Source organism: Trichoderma atroviride, chromosome 6 (genome assembly GCF_020647795.1).
Source record: "Trichoderma atroviride chromosome 6, complete sequence".
NCBI lineage: Eukaryota > Fungi > Ascomycota > Sordariomycetes > Hypocreales > Hypocreaceae > Trichoderma > Trichoderma atroviride.
The window spans coordinates 93,617-110,745 of NC_089405.1; the positions used below are offsets into that span (position 1 = coordinate 93,617).

The 17,129-nt window shown below is 46.6% G+C and overlaps 7 protein-coding genes across 7 annotated transcripts; 4 read left to right on the forward strand and 3 right to left on the reverse strand.

The window, feature by feature from the left end:
• Positions 1-17: 17 nt before the first annotated feature.
• On the forward strand, positions 18-4,425 carry TrAtP1_010626 (uncharacterized protein; the record flags this gene model as incomplete). Its single annotated transcript, XM_014092097.2, has 3 exons — positions 18-1,101; positions 1,162-1,844; positions 1,900-4,425. 3 exons carry the CDS (start codon positions 18-20, stop codon positions 4,423-4,425), a joined length of 4,293 nt encoding a protein of 1,430 aa, XP_013947572.1.
• A 228-nt stretch (positions 4,426-4,653) lies between these two features.
• Positions 4,654-5,832, reverse strand: TrAtP1_010627 (uncharacterized protein; the record flags this gene model as incomplete). The annotated part of the gene is made up of 3 exons (XM_014092098.2): positions 5,653-5,832; positions 5,099-5,588; positions 4,654-5,023 (listed from the first exon to the last, which is right to left on the reverse strand). The coding sequence occupies exons 1-3, from the start codon at positions 5,738-5,740 to the stop codon at positions 4,654-4,656; spliced, it is 948 nt and encodes a 315-aa protein (XP_013947573.1). The 5' UTR covers positions 5,741-5,832.
• A 267-nt stretch (positions 5,833-6,099) lies between these two features.
• On the forward strand, positions 6,100-7,471 carry TrAtP1_010628 (uncharacterized protein). The gene is made up of 2 exons (XM_066114792.1): positions 6,100-6,470; positions 6,591-7,471. The coding sequence occupies exons 1-2, from the start codon at positions 6,383-6,385 to the stop codon at positions 7,385-7,387; spliced, it is 885 nt and encodes a 294-aa protein (XP_065970889.1). The 5' UTR covers positions 6,100-6,382; the 3' UTR covers positions 7,388-7,471.
• Positions 7,472-7,826: 355 nt separating this feature from the next.
• On the forward strand, positions 7,827-9,159 carry TrAtP1_010629 (uncharacterized protein; the record flags this gene model as incomplete). Its single annotated transcript, XM_014092100.2, has 3 exons — positions 7,827-8,518; positions 8,575-8,638; positions 8,694-9,159. Exons 1-3 carry the CDS (start codon positions 8,005-8,007, stop codon positions 9,157-9,159), a joined length of 1,044 nt encoding a protein of 347 aa, XP_013947575.1. The 5' UTR covers positions 7,827-8,004.
• TrAtP1_010630 (uncharacterized protein) lies at positions 8,598-11,932 on the reverse strand. Its single transcript, XM_066114793.1, has 8 exons — positions 11,736-11,932; positions 11,448-11,678; positions 11,127-11,390; positions 10,698-11,050; positions 10,060-10,643; positions 9,564-9,979; positions 9,217-9,469; positions 8,598-9,150 (listed from the first exon to the last, which is right to left on the reverse strand). The coding sequence occupies exons 1-7, from the start codon at positions 11,812-11,814 to the stop codon at positions 9,225-9,227; spliced, it is 2,172 nt and encodes a 723-aa protein (XP_065970890.1). The 5' UTR covers positions 11,815-11,932; the 3' UTR covers positions 8,598-9,150; positions 9,217-9,224.
• A 243-nt stretch (positions 11,933-12,175) lies between these two features.
• On the reverse strand, positions 12,176-15,109 carry TrAtP1_010631 (uncharacterized protein). Its single transcript, XM_066114794.1, has 4 exons — positions 14,934-15,109; positions 14,554-14,877; positions 12,657-14,502; positions 12,176-12,597 (listed from the first exon to the last, which is right to left on the reverse strand). The coding sequence occupies exons 1-4, from the start codon at positions 14,985-14,987 to the stop codon at positions 12,476-12,478; spliced, it is 2,346 nt and encodes a 781-aa protein (XP_065970891.1). The 5' UTR covers positions 14,988-15,109; the 3' UTR covers positions 12,176-12,475.
• Positions 15,110-15,375: 266 nt separating this feature from the next.
• TrAtP1_010632 (uncharacterized protein) lies at positions 15,376-16,405 on the forward strand. Its single transcript, XM_014092103.2, has one exon. It carries the CDS (start codon positions 15,587-15,589, stop codon positions 16,385-16,387), a length of 801 nt encoding a protein of 266 aa, XP_013947578.1. The 5' UTR covers positions 15,376-15,586; the 3' UTR covers positions 16,388-16,405.
• The last annotated feature ends 724 nt before the right edge of the window (positions 16,406-17,129 follow it).

A 17,129-nucleotide genomic window follows, 5' to 3' on the forward strand; every position in this document is an offset into this window, starting at 1 on the left:
GCTAAGAACTAGCCATCATGGATCACAACGGCCTTTTTAGCGACTCTGAGACAGATGTCTCTGAAGCCAAGGAGCACGAAACTCGCACCGCTCCTCATCGCAACATGCGAGAAGCCTCCAGTGCTGAAACTCTCGCCTTCTACAATGCGGACAACACACCAAAGCCCCAGAAAACTTCAGAATGGGGCATGACCCCTCAACTGGTTCGACAACAAGAACGTGAAACCGCAGCAGGCTTCAAAAGGCGCGAGCTCGGTGTCACCTGGGATAATCTCACGGTTGAGGTCCCCGCTGCTTCGGCCGCTATCAAGGAAAACCAACTGTCTCAATACAACATACCGCAACTTTACAAAGACTGGCGTCAGAAGCCGCCTATGAAATGTATTCTCAAGGACAGTCACGGCTGTGTGAAGCCTGGAGAAATGCTACTGGTCCTGGGTCGCCCGGGATCAGGCTGTACCACCCTCCTCAAACTACTTTCCAACCGTCGGCTAGGATACCATTCAATTAAAGGCAATGTCCGGTTCGGCAACATGACTGAGAAAGAGGCTGCTCAGTATCGAGCCCAGATCGTGATGAACACCGAAGAGGAGCTTTTCTACCCTCGACTGACGGTCGGCCAGACGATGGACTTTGCCACCAAACTGAAAGCTCCTGCTCATCTTCCGGACGGCACCAGCTCAGAGAAAGACTACTCAGCTGAGACCAAACAGTTTCTTTTGGAATCTATGGGAATCGCCCATACGTTTGAAACGAAAGTTGGCAACGAGTTTGTTCGTGGTGTGTCTGGCGGTGAACGAAAACGTGTATCGATTATCGAATGCCTGGCTACGAGAGGGTCAGTATTCTGCTGGGATAACAGCACCCGTGGCCTTGATGCAAGTACAGCATTGGAATGGGCCAAGGCTCTTCGCGCCATGACCGACGTCCAGGGCCTTTCGACCATCGTCACCCTATATCAAGCTGGAAACGGCATCTATAACCTTTTCGATAAAGTCTTGGTCTTGGATGAAGGAAAGCAGGTATTTTACGGCCCAGCTGCGGATGCGAAGCCATTCATGGAAGACTTGGGGTTTGTGTATACGGACGGTGCTAATATTGGTACTGAATTTCCCATTCTCTTTAATTTGATGCTCAACACATTACTAACTAATGCCAAAGGTGACTTTCTCACCGGTGTGACCGTACCTACCGAACGAAAGATCCGCCCTGGCTTTGAAAACACATTTCCTAGGAATGCTGATGCCATTTTGGCAGAGTATGAGCGATCTCCACTTCGCAACTCTATGGCATCGGAATACGACTATCCGAACTCTCAAGATGCGCGCGACCGAACCGAATCGTTTAAAGAGTCTATTGCCTTTGAAAGAAACAAACATTTGCCGAGAAATACTGTTCTGACTACTAGCTTCATGACACAACTCAAAGCATGCACCCGCCGCCAATATCAGATCCTGTGGGGCGAAAAGTCAACCTTTTTGATCAAACAGGTCCTGTCACTCGCCATGTCTCTCATCGCCGGCGCTTGCTTCTATAATTCACCTGACACATCTGCTGGCCTTTTTACCAAAGGCGGCGCCGTCTTCTTCTCACTCTTGTATAACTGCATCGTCGCTATGTCCGAAGTTACAGAGTCGTTCAAGGGACGGCCCGTCCTGGTTAAACACAAGTCCTTTGGCTTCTACCATCCATCTGCATTTTGTCTGGCGCAAATTACAGCAGACATTCCTGTATTATTGTTGCAGTGCACTATTTTCACTGTTGTGATATACTGGATGACCGGGCTCAAAGCCACCGCATCCGCATTCTTTACGTTCTGGGCCATTCTCTGGGCAACTACTCTGGTGAGTGAAAGCTATTGCATGTATTTATAATATCTCTAAAGCTGACCAAAAAAAGTGCGTTACGACCTTATTTAGAAGTATCGGCGCCGCATTCAGTACTTTCGAAGCCGCTTCGAAGATCTCCGGAACGGCCATTAAGGGAATTGTCATGTACGCTGGATACATGATCCCGAAGCCGCAGATCAAGAACTGGTTTCTGGAGCTGTACTATACCAACCCATTTGCGTATGCGTTCCAAGCAGCCTTATCGAATGAATTCCATGACCAGCATATCCCCTGCGTGGGCACCAACCTCGTCCCTAGTGGACCTGGGTATGAGAATGTTGATTCTGCCAACAGGGCCTGCACTGGAGTCGGTGGCGCTTTGCCGGGTGCGGATTATGTCACTGGTGACCAGTATCTATCCTCACTGCATTACAACCACTCTCAGCTCTGGCGGAATTACGGTATTGTTTGGGTTTGGTGGGCCTTATTTGCCGCCATCACCATTGTCTGCACATGCCTTTGGAATGCCGGCAGCGGCAGCGGTGCTTCGCTACTAATCCCACGCGAAAAGCTCAACAAGTTCCGCGCCTCCGTGGACGAGGAATCACAGAGTCAAGGAGCAGAGCAATCAAAAGAAACCACTGTTGGCAATGGTGCGGGAGAAGTGGATGGCAACTTGTCTCGCAACACTTCCATCTTCACTTGGAAGAATCTCAAGTATACGGTCAAAACACCATCGGGTGATCGTGTGCTCTTGGACAATATCCATGGATGGGTCAAACCAGGTATGCTCGGAGCACTGATGGGCTCCTCTGGCGCGGGTAAGACTACCCTGCTCGATGTCCTCGCCCAACGGAAAACCGACGGCACTATCAACGGTAGTATTCTTGTGGATGGTCGCCCTTTACCGGTTTCCTTTCAAAGAATGGCTGGGTATTGCGAGCAACTGGATGTCCATGAGCCCTTTGCCACGGTCCGTGAAGCTCTCGAATTTTCCGCGCTACTGCGCCAGCCTCGAACAACTTCAAAAGCCGAAAAGCTCAAGTATGTCGAAACTATTATTGACCTTTTGGAGCTCCATGATTTAGCAGATACGCTTATCGGCACTGTTGGAAATGGTCTTAGCGTTGAGCAGAGGAAGCGTGTTACTATCGGCGTCGAGCTCGTGTCCAAGCCAAGTATCTTGATCTTTCTTGATGAACCTACTTCTGGTTTGGACGGCCAATCTGCGTATAACACTGTCCGCTTTCTACGTAAATTGGCTGATGTTGGCCAGGCTGTGTTGGTCACAATCCATCAGCCTTCAGCTCAATTGTTTGCACAGTTTGACACTCTCTTACTGCTCGCACGTGGAGGTAAAACGGTTTACTTCGGCGACATTGGCGACAACGGAAAGACTATCAAGGAATATTTCGGGCAATACGGTGCCGCTTGCCCCGTCGAGGCCAATCCCGCCGAGTTCATGATTGATGTCGTCACTGGTGGCATCGAAAGCGTCAAGGACAAGGACTGGCACCAAATTTGGCTCGAGTCTCCAGAACACGATCAAATGATTACTGAACTCGATAACATGATCTCCGAAGCTGCTGCTAGGCCTGCCGGGACTGTTGATGATGGTTATGAATTCTCAATGCCAATGTGGGAGCAAATCAAAATTGTGACACAGCGCATGAACGTTGCTCTATTCCGAAACACCAATTATATCAACAACAAATTTTCATTACATGTTATTTCCGCATTGCTCAATGGATTTTCATTCTGGCGAGTTGGTGGTAGCGTATCCGACCTGGAACTCAAAATGTTCACAGTTTTCAACTTTGTCTTTGTTGCACCTGGCGTTATTAACCAACTTCAACCGCTTTTCATCCAAAGACGGGATATCTATGACGCGCGAGAGAAAAAGTCAAAGATGTACTCCTGGGTCTCCTTTGTTATTGGCCTGATTGTGTCTGAGTTCCCCTACCTCTGCGTGTGCGCGGTCCTCTATTTCGCCTGTTGGTATTACTGCGCGCGATTGAATGATAATTCAAACCGCTCTGGTGCGACATTTTTCATCATGCTCATATACGAGTTCATCTACACGGGTATCGGCCAATTCGTCGCGGCTTATGCACCCAATCCCACATTCGCGGCTTTAGTGAATCCTCTCATTATCAGCATCCTCACCCTCTTTTGCGGCATCTTCGTCCCGTATAGACAGCTGAATGTCTTCTGGAAGTATTGGCTATACTGGTTGAACCCCTTCAATTATGTTGTTTCGGGTATGCTCACTTTCACCATATGGGGCACCGGGGTTCACTGTAAGGAGGAAGAGTTCGCCGTCTTTGACCCAAGCAATGGGACATGCGCCGACTATCTCCGCGATTTTATTGCCGGGGACGGTTGGCGGATCAATTTGACGAACCCAGATGCTACATCGGGCTGCCGAGTCTGCGAGTATAAAAGTGGTAGCGACTTTTTAACAACTCTCAACATCAACCACTACTATTACGGCTGGAGAGATGCAGGAATTACAGTGATCTTTGCCATCTCGGGGTACGCACTGGTATTTGGTATGATGAAGCTTCGGACTAAAGCGTCAAAGAAGGCCGAATAAGCACTTGGAGTCTTGGACAGCATCGTGCAGGAAGACGGCAGAGTCTAGGTTGAAAGCGCTCAGAAGTAAAGAACAGACAGCATGTGTTTCTCAGTAGAATTAGAATGATAGAATATTAGAGCATTACTAGAACATAGATTATAGCATATCAATATTAATATTATACATGTATTGGCAAACTTATTGTGACTGTGTCTGGCATAAATATTCCCGCTAGAAATTACAGCTTTAAATACTATCTACTACTTCACTAGTCCATGTCCAGAGCTTGTGAGCTATCTCCTCATTTGTGGCAACCTTGTCCTTGTTGACTTCACTATTACTCATTACTCCCACTGGCTTGTAATATGCTCCGTTAACAAGATCATTTCGGTTTGCTCCCGCGGCTGTCCACAATTGATTAAGGGCGCCCTCCTCCGGCGTAAGAATGGCAACGCCTTGGATCCAATTTGCAAAACGTACGACAGCCGTGTCTAAAAAGGACAAGGTGTTTACCAAATCTGTTCCCACAACGCCAGGGTGAACCGAGACCGCCATCAGCTTTGGAAAGCGACGCCCAAGTTCCGCTGCAAATACAAGATTGGCAAATTTGGATTGGCTGTGAGGCATTCTCTGTCAACGCAATTCTCTCAATCACTCGAACTCGAGCAGGTTGATAAAGAGATGTATTTACCCGTATCTCAACAGCCATACAGGCATTCCGCCCTTTTCTGTGCGTACTTTGTCATATGAAACGCCACCCGATGGGTGTCCTCTCCACGCTTCCGATGTTAAACATATGACTCGAACGTCAGAGTTTGGCATCTCCGCAGTTCTAGTAAGAACTGGTAGAAGTCGAAGTATAATCATGGCATGAGCCAAATGGTTGATTGCGAAATGGATCTCAAATCCATCTTTGCTTACTGCTGGCGGTACTGCCATAACGCCTGCGTTGCACATGAGGATATCCAGCCGGTCATGTGCGAACTTATTGATGCCAGCCTTTACTGACTCAAGGGAAGTAAAGTCCATCTCTAGAAAAGTTAATTCCACGCCCGGGTTTTCAGCTTTGGTATTGTTTATGACAGCCTCGGCCGCTTTCTGGTTACGACCAGTGAAATAGATGTGCTGGGGCGCATGTTTTGCAAGAGCCTGGACGGACTGCTTCCCCAAGCCGCCGGTTCCTTCAGTGACAAGTGTTAGAAGTGGTCACTGGGTCGATAAAGCGAGATAATAGAGTAAACACACCTCCAGTAATAAGAACAACCTTGCCGCTCAGAGACGGGATGTCTATTTCAGGATTAAAATCGGCAAAGCCGCCAAGACGAGGAGGCATGTTGAAAAATAAAAAAAATTCAGTACGCCGAGATGCAATGTAATAGTCATAGACATTTAGAAGTTGAGAGCAAAATTTACAACGTGTCTGGCCGCACGTTTATATAGACTGCTCGAGGAAGACACCCACATGGAAAGTCCGCTTTCACTGATCTTCCATGCTCGAAATTCCGCCAGGCGTTTCAGTTTACACTGTCTTGGCGTTACCAAAAAGGGTGTTAGCGCGTCACGGTCTTGCATTAGCCTGGTATTACAAGCTGGCTACCTCCTCCAATCATATTCCATTAACCGTACCGAGTAGTGGATCAACTTTACACACTGAGCTCTTGATGCTTAATTTGGTAATTCGGCACTGACGGACAAATGACCATTCCCTTCATTGTCCCCTTATTTCACATCTCCATAGGCTGTGGACAACTCTTTACACCTTCTTCCACTTTAGATGGCGATTCTAGGACGCTGTCTTAAAGCTCTCATCCCCATAATCGGCCCCTTATCAATAATTGCAGGCACGGACGTTGCTGTCAACTAGGTACCGTATTCACGAGAGTTCCCTGAAGCACGGCCCATTGGCACCGTCAAATGCTTAAACTTAAATGACCGGTTTACCTATATGTGATTTATCTGATCAAGTTGACGATTAATGAATATGGACCGGGACGACTGGAGCGGAGTGACAGATCCAGCCGAAAGAAGGAAGCGGCAGAATCGCCAGCGTCAGCGCCTAGCACGTAAGTACAGCACTGTTCTTCAATATTGCAGCTATCAAATCCCTTCAAAGATACTCAGGTCATGGGCGGTCTAAAAAGACTATGCTGCGCTACTTGGTATGTAAACTGATTCAGCACCAGGTGAGAGAAAAAGGACCGCCGCTTTTGCAAAGCTTACGTCCAGTGTCGGTTCATCATGGAATGGTTTCGGCATTCTGATTTCGGGAACATCACACAAGTCCATGGCTGGAAGCCGAGATCTCGCCATTTCTTGTTGTGCAAGGCGTGATCTAGTCGACTTTAATGTTATTGAATCGTTCAAGGCAGCGAAAGAGGCCTGGAAAGTACAGAGATCCTCGGTTATACCACCTCTCATGTTTTATACAACTGCTGCGACTTTTGGACAGCCAACGCTGCCTCTCATGTTTCCACTGAGCCCAGACCATTGTCTTCTCACCATGGTCCAGTACAATGTTCAACGCGCGTCGCTGTTCAACATGGCAGTTCTATCCCTTCTAGAGCATCTTCCTCTAGAATGTGGGGGCACCCTCAACCTTCCAAGCCTTAACATTGATCCGCCCAGCTGCGTCCCCCCTGAGCTTCTGCCCACTGCTTTGCAGATGGCCACACCTCATGACTACTGGATAGACATATTCCCATGTCCCGCCATGCGAGATAATTTGATTCGCCTCTATAAGCAGTTTGATGCTCATGACCTTCAACGCGACCTGGCGAAGAGTCTGTATGAAGGCTTTGTTGACGGAGAGCAACGCGGTTGTATGGTCTGGGGTGAGCCATGGACGGTCAACGGCTGGGAAGTTAGCAGAGGATTTGTTAGAAAGTGGGGGTTCTTGCTCAAGGGCTGTTCCGATCTTGTTGCATCAACGAACCGCTGGAGGGAGTCTCGAGGCGAACATCCATTAGTCATAGAAGTATGAGGGAAGCAGAATCACCAGGTGCATTGGATTTTACTGTTGTCGCGCACAATTGTTAATACAACATGCTTACAAGGCGTATTACACAACTAAAGATGCCTCTTTGCTCAAAGTCTCCCCAATAAAGCTCCAAATGCTTTGTAATTACTACTTTAACAATTCAAAATGCCAGGCTCCAATTGTATAGCCGTTTTATAATCACAATTGTGCATTAATAAGTCTAAATTAATCGTTCAGAGGTTTAGATTCTTATTTCCTTGAACGTATGTGAACTCCAACAGCTCCAATAAGCCTAAAAGCCCCTCCAATAGCTTCAGTCCCTAATCACGCTACACGCAGGTACATACATACCTATAGCCCTAACAGCCCCAACAGCCCCAACAGCTCCAACGCTCCAACAGCTCCAACAGCTCCAACTCTCCGCCTTACCAATTGTATTCATACCGACAACGCCAATTAATGTTATACATGCTGGTTTTGACACTCTAGATTAATAATGAGATTTTATCTTATTTATTATAAAAACATGTTCCCCTGCGAGCATTTAGTTTGTCCCTCATATTATATTCGTTCATCTTCACAACAAGCTCATAATCACTCTATTAGCGCAACTTTGCACCATGGCTTCCAAAAACACAGTTTTCCGTTTAAACAGCAGACAGGGCATTGTCGATCTTGCCAAGGCCGAAGAGGACATTCCCAAGGCCGCAGCATATGAAGTTCTCATCAAAATTCACAGCGTTGCACTGAACTACCGAGATGTAGCCATTGCGACTTCCCACTATCCGTTCCCTGTGAAAGACAATTTGATTCCACTCTCGGATGCTGCTGGAGAAATTGTTGAAATCGGGACCAATGTACAAGGGTTTACAGTCGGCGACTGGGTCATTGCAAATTTCAACTCCGCCAACTTATACGGGCCGATGAAAGACTGGACTGGCGGCTTAGGAGGTCCAGTGGACGGTGTTCTTCGGAACTATCTGTCCATCAATGCCAACACTGTCATTAAAGTTCCCAAAGAGTCCTCCTTGAAGGCTTCCCAGTGGGCTTCACTTGTCTGCACTGGCACCACTGCTTGGAACGCACTTTATGGAAATGTCCCTTTGAAGCCGGGTCAAACTGTATTATTCCAAGGTAGGCTCACCATATTCAAGGAAATACACAAGCACACTTAACTGATTTGAATAAAGGCACGGGTGGTGTTTCCATCACTGGACTAGTCTTGGCTAAGGCAGCAGGAGCAAAGACAATCATGTAAGAAGCCTTCAACCTGCCAAATGTTATGATACACGCTAAAATATTCTCTTAGAACCTCATCTAGCGATGAAAAGCTAGCCTATGTGAAGAAGAAGTTTGGCGCTGACCATACAATCAACTACAAGACTCATCCTGAATGGGCCAAAGAAGTGCAGAAAATTACCCAAGGAAACGGGGTCGATTATATTTTTGAAAACGGCGGATCCGGGACTATTCAGCAAAGTGTTGAGTCTATTGCATTTGGGGGCGTGATTGCCATCATAGGCTTCTTATCCTCCGCTAAACAGGAAGAGATGCCGAATGTTGCTGGCCTTGCCCTCTCCAAAGGATGCGTCATCCGTGGAATCAACGTCGGATCGAAACAGTTGCTTGAGGAATGCGTGCGTTTTGTTGGTTCCCACAACTTGGACATTCCAGTGGAAAAGACATTTCCATTTACAGAGGAGGGTGTGAAGGCTGCGTACAAGTACTTATCCGAAGGTCAACATGTTGGAAAGGTTTGCATCGACCTAGAATAGGGGAGGCAGTCAGAATTTGAGATGCCGCCGAGACCTACTTGAACGGGCAAGACCTACACATCAGACTATGCTATGTACTGAATAGAATTCTCATAAAGCTTTGCGTATTCAATTAGACATTCGCCAACGTGCACCGTGATCGCCCATGAGGACTCTTCGCTGAATACTTTTGACCAAATTTTCAACACGGCTATACTCATTTGGCGGGGGCCTTGACACCAGGATGATGTATCTGTGTCACCCCAGTCTCCAGAAGCAAGGGCTTCTTTGATGACAGATTCAACCGACGCAATTATATGATGTTCATAGGCTGTGTTCGAGTCGTTAGGAATATGCTGCGCAATTATGGATGGAGGGAACTTCATGTCATATATTTGTAGAGGCTGGATCAAAGAAAAACTCACGTTCTAGAGCATTTGTCATTTGGCAAGTAGCAATATCCTCCAGCCACTTGGAAAGGAAAACTGCACTCTCCAGGGCGCATGCTGCATGCTGACAGCACCACAGAATTGACTGACTCTTAGCCACATGATCAATGCCAAAGGCTACTGGCAGGCTGAGTGCGTGAACTGTGTACAATAAAGCGCTTGTAAGATTCGAATGGCGTCGCGGAGGGGCAATTGAGAACAACGCTTTTGCTACGGTTATCGGATTGCGTGTTGCCAACCGCATGCTAGGACCCGTGTCTAGATGAGTTCGGACATAAGCCACTGTGAGGAAAGCAATAGAGGTGAAAGGAATGGGTCCATGCTCGCTGCTCGGATGCAAATCTCGGCCTGATGCGCGCTGCCAGATCTTAACCCATTTGGAGAGTGCTGAGCTGTGATTTGATTAGCACTACTTACTTTCCGACTTCTCTTTGTAAAGTGTTTGCGCCACATCGTTTGCGGTTCAGCTTACTGAATTTGACCTATTTCGCGATCACTCAGACTGGGTCCAAATGATATTTGACGCAGTAAGTAGATGCGTTGTACGACTCCGTGAAGCAATATGAGATTGCTAAAGGCGCAATACAAGTTTTCCCGTTTAGCTGCCTCGGGCGTTACGAGAGACTCAAATGCATCTTGAAAGCCGATGGGATTGCACATGTTCGTGTGACGAGATGCCGCCCATTCTAGCTCATTTGTAGTTTCCCACATCTTTGTTGGACAGGGGAGGCAAAGCTGGATTTCTCTGGCGAGTAGAGATGGCGGGCGGTTATAGATTAGAGTATGTATGTTGAGAAAGCAGAATGCCAGATACTTAGTTCGACGTTCAGCTTCATATGACGACCATTCAATCCAACTTTGCTCGGTAGGGCTCTCGCGCTCCACAAATCCGCTGGCTCGCATACACTGTACCAAAGGCGAGTGTAACTCGAACCCTTCAACAACAATAGAGGCATCACGAGCCCAGCTGGAATATACGAGGAGAAATACCAAGGTCTGGGTTGACTGCATATTCAGAATTCGGTTGATTGCATCCGAAAATGGTATAGTTGCACACTATTGGTGAGAGTTAGTACTCGACTCGAATGATGTATAAACATGGGCACATACTTCCGAATACAAATTATTCACTTTCAGTCTCTGCAAGGCGATGGATCTGGCTGCTCGATATAGCTTCTTTGATAGGTTTTCTTCCATTGTCCCCACTGCACCGAGTGCCGCCATGGCTAGAATGAGTTCAGGGATGCAGTGCCCTACTTGAAAGGTTGGGAAGTGTATGACTGGAAAATGAGAGGCCAATGAGGTCCTCCAGACATCTATATGCCTTATGAGCGTACGGAGCGATGGTAGAGTAAAGTCATCGAGAAGACTCTGAAACGGGCGAAGACCCTCTTCAAGAATCTTCAAATCATCCACAGTCATCTCGAGAGAAGCCATTTTAAAGGAACTGATAGACGCATAGCCTATTATACGATTAGCGAAGCCATGACTATGGCCTAGCTTGCTCAAATATGATGATTGATTCATGGAATGACTTACTTTGTCTCGGAATTGAAGTTTTTTGAGCCTGAACAATATCATGTGGATGTAAATCTCTGCTAAAAGGCAGCGGTCCGGCAGTGCTTTGGCTATCATTACCAAAAGTTCCAGGCTCCAATGATTGAACTTCTGCACCTGTTGTTAAATCGGAATCCATATTGAGAGAAAATGGAGAGTTGATAAAGTCCAAAGGCAATCCTAAGCCTCCCATGAAGGTTTCGAAATTAGTCATGGAATCGGTAAAGGTTGGACCTTGGAATACAGCTACAATTAAATTAGCTTCGACGCATTCTTCGGAGTCGGGCAACCTTGGCATTTTACCTTCGGAGGCGCCCATCGCATCAGTACTTGGCGCTATTAGCTCTGAAACTTCGTCATCCTCTTGTGAGGTTCGTGAAGGGGCCACTCCGGGTAATGTAGCTGATGATCCACCACGATGCGTGTCATTTGCCTCGCGAGGGCTTAGGTGGGCGATTTTCTCATGCCTACGCAGTAAGTCTGTCCGCGTGAAAGCAGCTCCGCAGGAGCATACGAATGGCTTTTCTTTGGTATCTACAGCTCTATCTAGTCAGTATGCCCTCCGAGTTATCAAAGTCAAGCTATGCGTACGGGTCCGGCAATGCCGCCGCAGATGCTCCGGCCGCTTAAAGTTGCGGCCACAATAAGGGCACGCGTGGGGATTTGGCATTTTGAGCTTCAACAAATGCGTCAAAATGAGTTGAAGGCAAGTTCAGTAACAAACGGAACTACATTCCGCGTAAAGCGCTGATAACTAGCAGCCAATATCATTAGGTTGGATGCTTTCAAGGCAGCTGTAATTTTCAGCTATTCTCAGCTGTTCTCACATAGCCAGCTTACAAATCAATACAGACTGCCATGTACACTCCTACAAGCTGCTGCCCGTAATCATCTAGCAATTGCCTAAAATCCCCCACTTACTCGCACAGTACTGATTACAGGTTAGCTTCCACCTAGATCACTTTGAACGCGTTTTATCAGTATTGAATAGCAAATTTATGTATCTTTTTTTTCTTTAAAAAAACTGAATACCTGTCTTTCCTTTGAAGCCCTGTGATATTTTGCAAAATTATTACTCGCGGCTGTGTCTTTTGTTAGATGAACGCGCTTGTTGCTACATGGTAGAGATTTGCGGATGGAAGAAATAAAGATCCTTTACGGTAAGTATGATACATGAGGCATAATTGTATAAATGGTAATTATATTTTTATGGGCAGTGGGAGTTATTGACATAAAGCACATTAGAAGCTATGACAAAGCAGATAAAAGTAGTAGCAACTTTACAGCTGTAGCAGTAATTTAGCTTTACGCCATACAAATAATATCGCAACTTACGTATGTGAGTCAATACTCCATATCCACCCCAGGTCCTGACCCCCAAAGCAATTCTCGATCGATGATTCCATGTCATTCAGTTGCATGCTAGTGTTTGTATATGTGTTCCCTTCGGAACCTAAACCTAGGTGCAATTAGCAAAACTTTTGACTGGGGCGTAACTGGTAGGTTTCTCACTTTGTTCATAGTTGAACAGCGCCTGTATCATCGATGGGTCTTCGCCGATGTCAAAGCGCAGCATGTTCTCATCATCTATGAAGCTGGGAGAATTTGTTGACAGGGCGATATTGGTCAAGATATCCTTAGATGTTTGCATGGGTGAGACCGTGGGTTGATCGCTAGCCTGTATATCCGCTTGATGGGGGCTTCGTGGCAGTGGTACCAAGTGCTGATGATTAAGTGATATCTGATCGTCCATGCTTCTAGATTCGAAATCCAACAATTGCTTTGCTTCTTTTTCAAGTATGAGAGACAAAAGTGTCTTTAGTATCCCGAACCCCTGTTCAGCAATAATACTCTTGGACTTCAATTGGGTTTGCATTTCCATGAGCCTTCGTAAGCCCATTTTGGATTCGTGGGACTCTCGGCTCAATGGTTCAAGACTGGTCAGAATAGACAATGTTACTCCCGCTGTGAAGAGATGCTGCGACGCAAATGATACAGCGTATGTATCTGCGACCTGCTGAAAGATGGGAAGCGAACCAAGCAACGAAACCTGGAATGCTGCATCTCGGCATATCTGAATCGATGTCTTTAATGGATCTATTGCTTGCCTATCCTGTGTTACAGAACTTTGGCTTGTCGCGTGAGTAGTGGCGATCCGTCCGTACGAAAGCAAGGGTCGGTAGACTAGTATTCTCGCGTTCTCAAATGCGAGCTTAAGCGCTAGAGCCTGAAGTTGGAAGAGACGATCTTCGAAACGGCGATCTGACGAAATGGGCAAACCAGAAGTCGGATCTTTCATTACCTCGTTGAATGAAAGCCGTACCGGCAAGCTCTGAGACCATTTCTGTAGTCTTGCATCTAATCTTGTGATTGTTTCTACCAATTGTTTCAAGTCATATTTGTCATCCCGTCTCTGGGGTTCTTCAGAAGACCGATGCAAACCATAAAGATCAGCCAGTACTGCCTTGACAATGATAGACAATTGCACCATAAAGTATTTGTACGAGAGGAGGGTTGGTTGGCTGGCTGCACGGCGAAAGATGGAATCTCCTGGAGAACCTAGCGATCTTACAGCATATGGATGTAAGGGCTCAACGTCGCAATCTCTATCCGATATGCTGAGCGGGAAGCCATATAGCATCGAACAAAAGGTCTCTATTTCGTATATAGCCCACCAGCATCGTTTTCTTGTTTCTTGAAGTCTTTGTATTGGATTGTCCAAATCGGGTGTAGAACTGCCGGTCGATGATTGCCGATGTAAGTTCAGGGCTTGGGCAATTCGCAGGCCACAACCGCAAATTGGCCAGGCAAGTTCTGGTTGCCCATGGTAGAGGTAGAAGGTCCCTAGCAGAACGCATGTCTGAATTGACTCCAAGGAGCCTAGTGATACGATGTCGAGAAGTCTGAACCTCAAAGCGTCAAGAATTTCGTCCTGTAGCGCAAGTTGCTCAATCCCACCATCTGCCAGCTTCTGCTTTTGATCAAAACTGGTATACTGTATACTGACGGCGCAGACAGCGAGAAATACGCTGACATAACCAAGCCGAGATTTGTGTTCGTCAATCTTTTGCCAGTCAGAGGCGTAAAGCTGCTGAAACTGATCTCTAAATTCTCTCTGGTGGAAAACTAGTACAAACCAATGGATCTTGTCAAAATAATTATTAACTAGTAGCGTAGCAGTCCTCATGTCTGGAAGCAGCATCATCAGCTTGGCTTCAGTCGAAATGAGCTTCTTTAGACGTGTTTGGCTTTGTTTGGGCCAGGTACTGCCTGATGCGCCTTCTCGAGTCCAGTGTGTGGCAGAGAGAGCTGAAACATCTCGCCCCTCTGGCGCTACCGTGTCTTGATGATCGAATGCCTTTGGACATCTTCAGTTATAACGCTGCAGAATTATCGTTCGAAAGCCTACCTCTTTTACAAAGGACATGGCCGCGGAGCTTGAAGCCCATGGCGACTGTGATGTGGTGGGGTCTGTATCCTCAGCTTCGCTGGGCTTATTTGAAGCCTCGTAGAATGTGGGAGATGAGGCTGTTGTTGCTATGGCATCATCTTCAATGGCTTGAGCTGAATAAGTAACCCGCTTCGTCGCCTGGAGGCTTGAGCCGTCGCCATCGACTTTACGAACTTTGCTGACGACCTGGTTTGGCCTCACAGGCTTCCAAATATCGGGCGATACAGCCGAGCAATCGACCCCAGCTCTTTTACAGAGAGTGCATGGGCGATTAATATCACACTTCAAAATAAAAGCAATCAGTTTGCTGTTTAGGTAGTGTTGACAGAGTAGCTTGCCTTGAGTTTCTGGCGCCGGCATCGTTGACAAGCCCTAGAAACCTTTTGGACCATCTCACCAAGTATTCAATGGTAATAATTAATTGCACTGGGCCGTAATGGTCTACTCAATAAGAGAATTTTGCAGGCATAGCATTGGTGAAATTACAGTCATTTTTCTTGACTACACAATGTCGAGTTCAAGAGGACAAATAGGGTGATATGACGTAGAATTTGACACACAAGCCCAGAGTGGGAGTCAACAGCTAAGCCTTTTTAGGAACATTTTCCCACCGGAAGCAATTACTACTTGTGAAGATCGCATCTTTCCTTTTAAGGATAAGATTCCGGGAGTCGTCGTCCACACACCTCAGCGTGTGTACTGGTCCAATGTATGGCCACCGGAAGGCATTAATTCTGATTCTCTTGTATAACTCTTTTCGGCGGATGCCTCCGGTCATATGGATCACCCGGTGGAATAGGCACCCCTAACGAGACAAAATTGGCGGCAGTTGGACTGTATAACTACTTCTCGTATGCTAAGACATTGATATAAATTGTCTGTCTGTATCAGCTATCAATCGCACATGGAATTTTTTTCTATCAATCTCCTAAACATTTCTGCTTAAAATACTGTTTCAACAGAATCTTGCCTCCGACAAATTACTCAAAAAATGGATAGCAATTTGACTTCGACGAATTCCATCACGGTGACTTTGCACCAGTTGGCAAAGATGATAGACCACTCGCTCTTACACCCCACAATGACTGATGCGGGTATACTTGAAGGCCTCGCGATTGCCAAGCAGTATGGCGTCGCTACAGCATGCGTCAAGCCATACCTCATTCCTTTCGCCAAGAAGGAACTTGAAGGATCGAGCGTTCTAGTATGCCCAGTGATTGGCTTCCCGCACGGCAATAGCACCACAGAAGTTAAGGTGTTTGAAGCAGACCGTGCCGCCGCCGCAGGAGGCAAGGAGATTGACATGGTCATAAACATCGGAAGGGCTTTGAGCGGCGATTGGGACTACGTTGCGCATGAGATTCGGCAGATTAACGAAACGGTCATTAAGCATGGCGCTACCCTCAAGGTTATTTTCGAGAACGACTATCTCGACGATGAGCATATTGTTCGGCTTTGTGAAATTTGCTCCGAGATTGGTGTCGCGTTCGTCAAAACGTCTACAGGATACGGTTTTGTTAAGCAGCCAAATGGGCTTTACTCGTACGCCGGAGCTACCATTCACCACCTGAAACTGATGAGGAAACACTGTGCACCAGAGGTTCAGGTCAAGGCAGCTGGGGGAATCCGGACATTGGACGATTTGCTGCACGTTATGTCGCTCGGCGTGACGCGGATCGGAGCCACGGCAACGGTTGCCATCATGAAGGCTGCAGCTGACAGGGGAATAACGAATGAGCCTACGACTGTCGAGTTCAAGCCTATGGCTGAGCAGCGGCTCGGAGGCTACTAATAAACACTAGGTATCTGGTTGCATTTTATAGTCTTCCCTCTTTAATACAAACATCCTTGACCTTTGTCCTCTGCTGAAAGCTTTAACTCTTGATGCGCATTCTTAACAATGAGATAAGAGACCATTTTTGCATCCGAACTCATCATGTACGATGTTAATACTGGTTATACTGACTATTAATAACAATTGCTTACTTTATGTGGTATAAAGCTGGATGGGGTAGAATACCCGGTGCTGGCCAGGCAGTCTTTTGCTATTCCATGAGACCGTGGACTATCTGGCTTATTAGCTATAGCCCGATGTATCTTTGGATTACGGAAGACTCTTAATTGCCTCCAATGCCTTTGATAGCACCTGAAAAACGATCATCTCCTATCCCTGCGTAAAATTGATTTGTCTATTATGGCATGTATCTGATCTATGGTGCTAAATACGATGAAACAACTGAGAACAATGACCTAATTGAGTGATCTGTCAAGGGAAGTAGAATGGAAGTATAAAAGGCATGATACAGGCTAAGACTGGAGATACGAGATATACTCTCCACCGCCAGAGAGTTTAGACGTATTCTTCATCCTCACCTTTTCTAGGGTTTACTGTGTGCAACTAATCACATCTTACCATTTAATACTGTCGGACCCGCTACATACCGCAAGATTAACCGGTTTGAGTGTAGTATTATTAATAAAAATTAACTGATGCGGCAATTGCCTATCGCCATGAACCTATGTCAAGCTGGCGT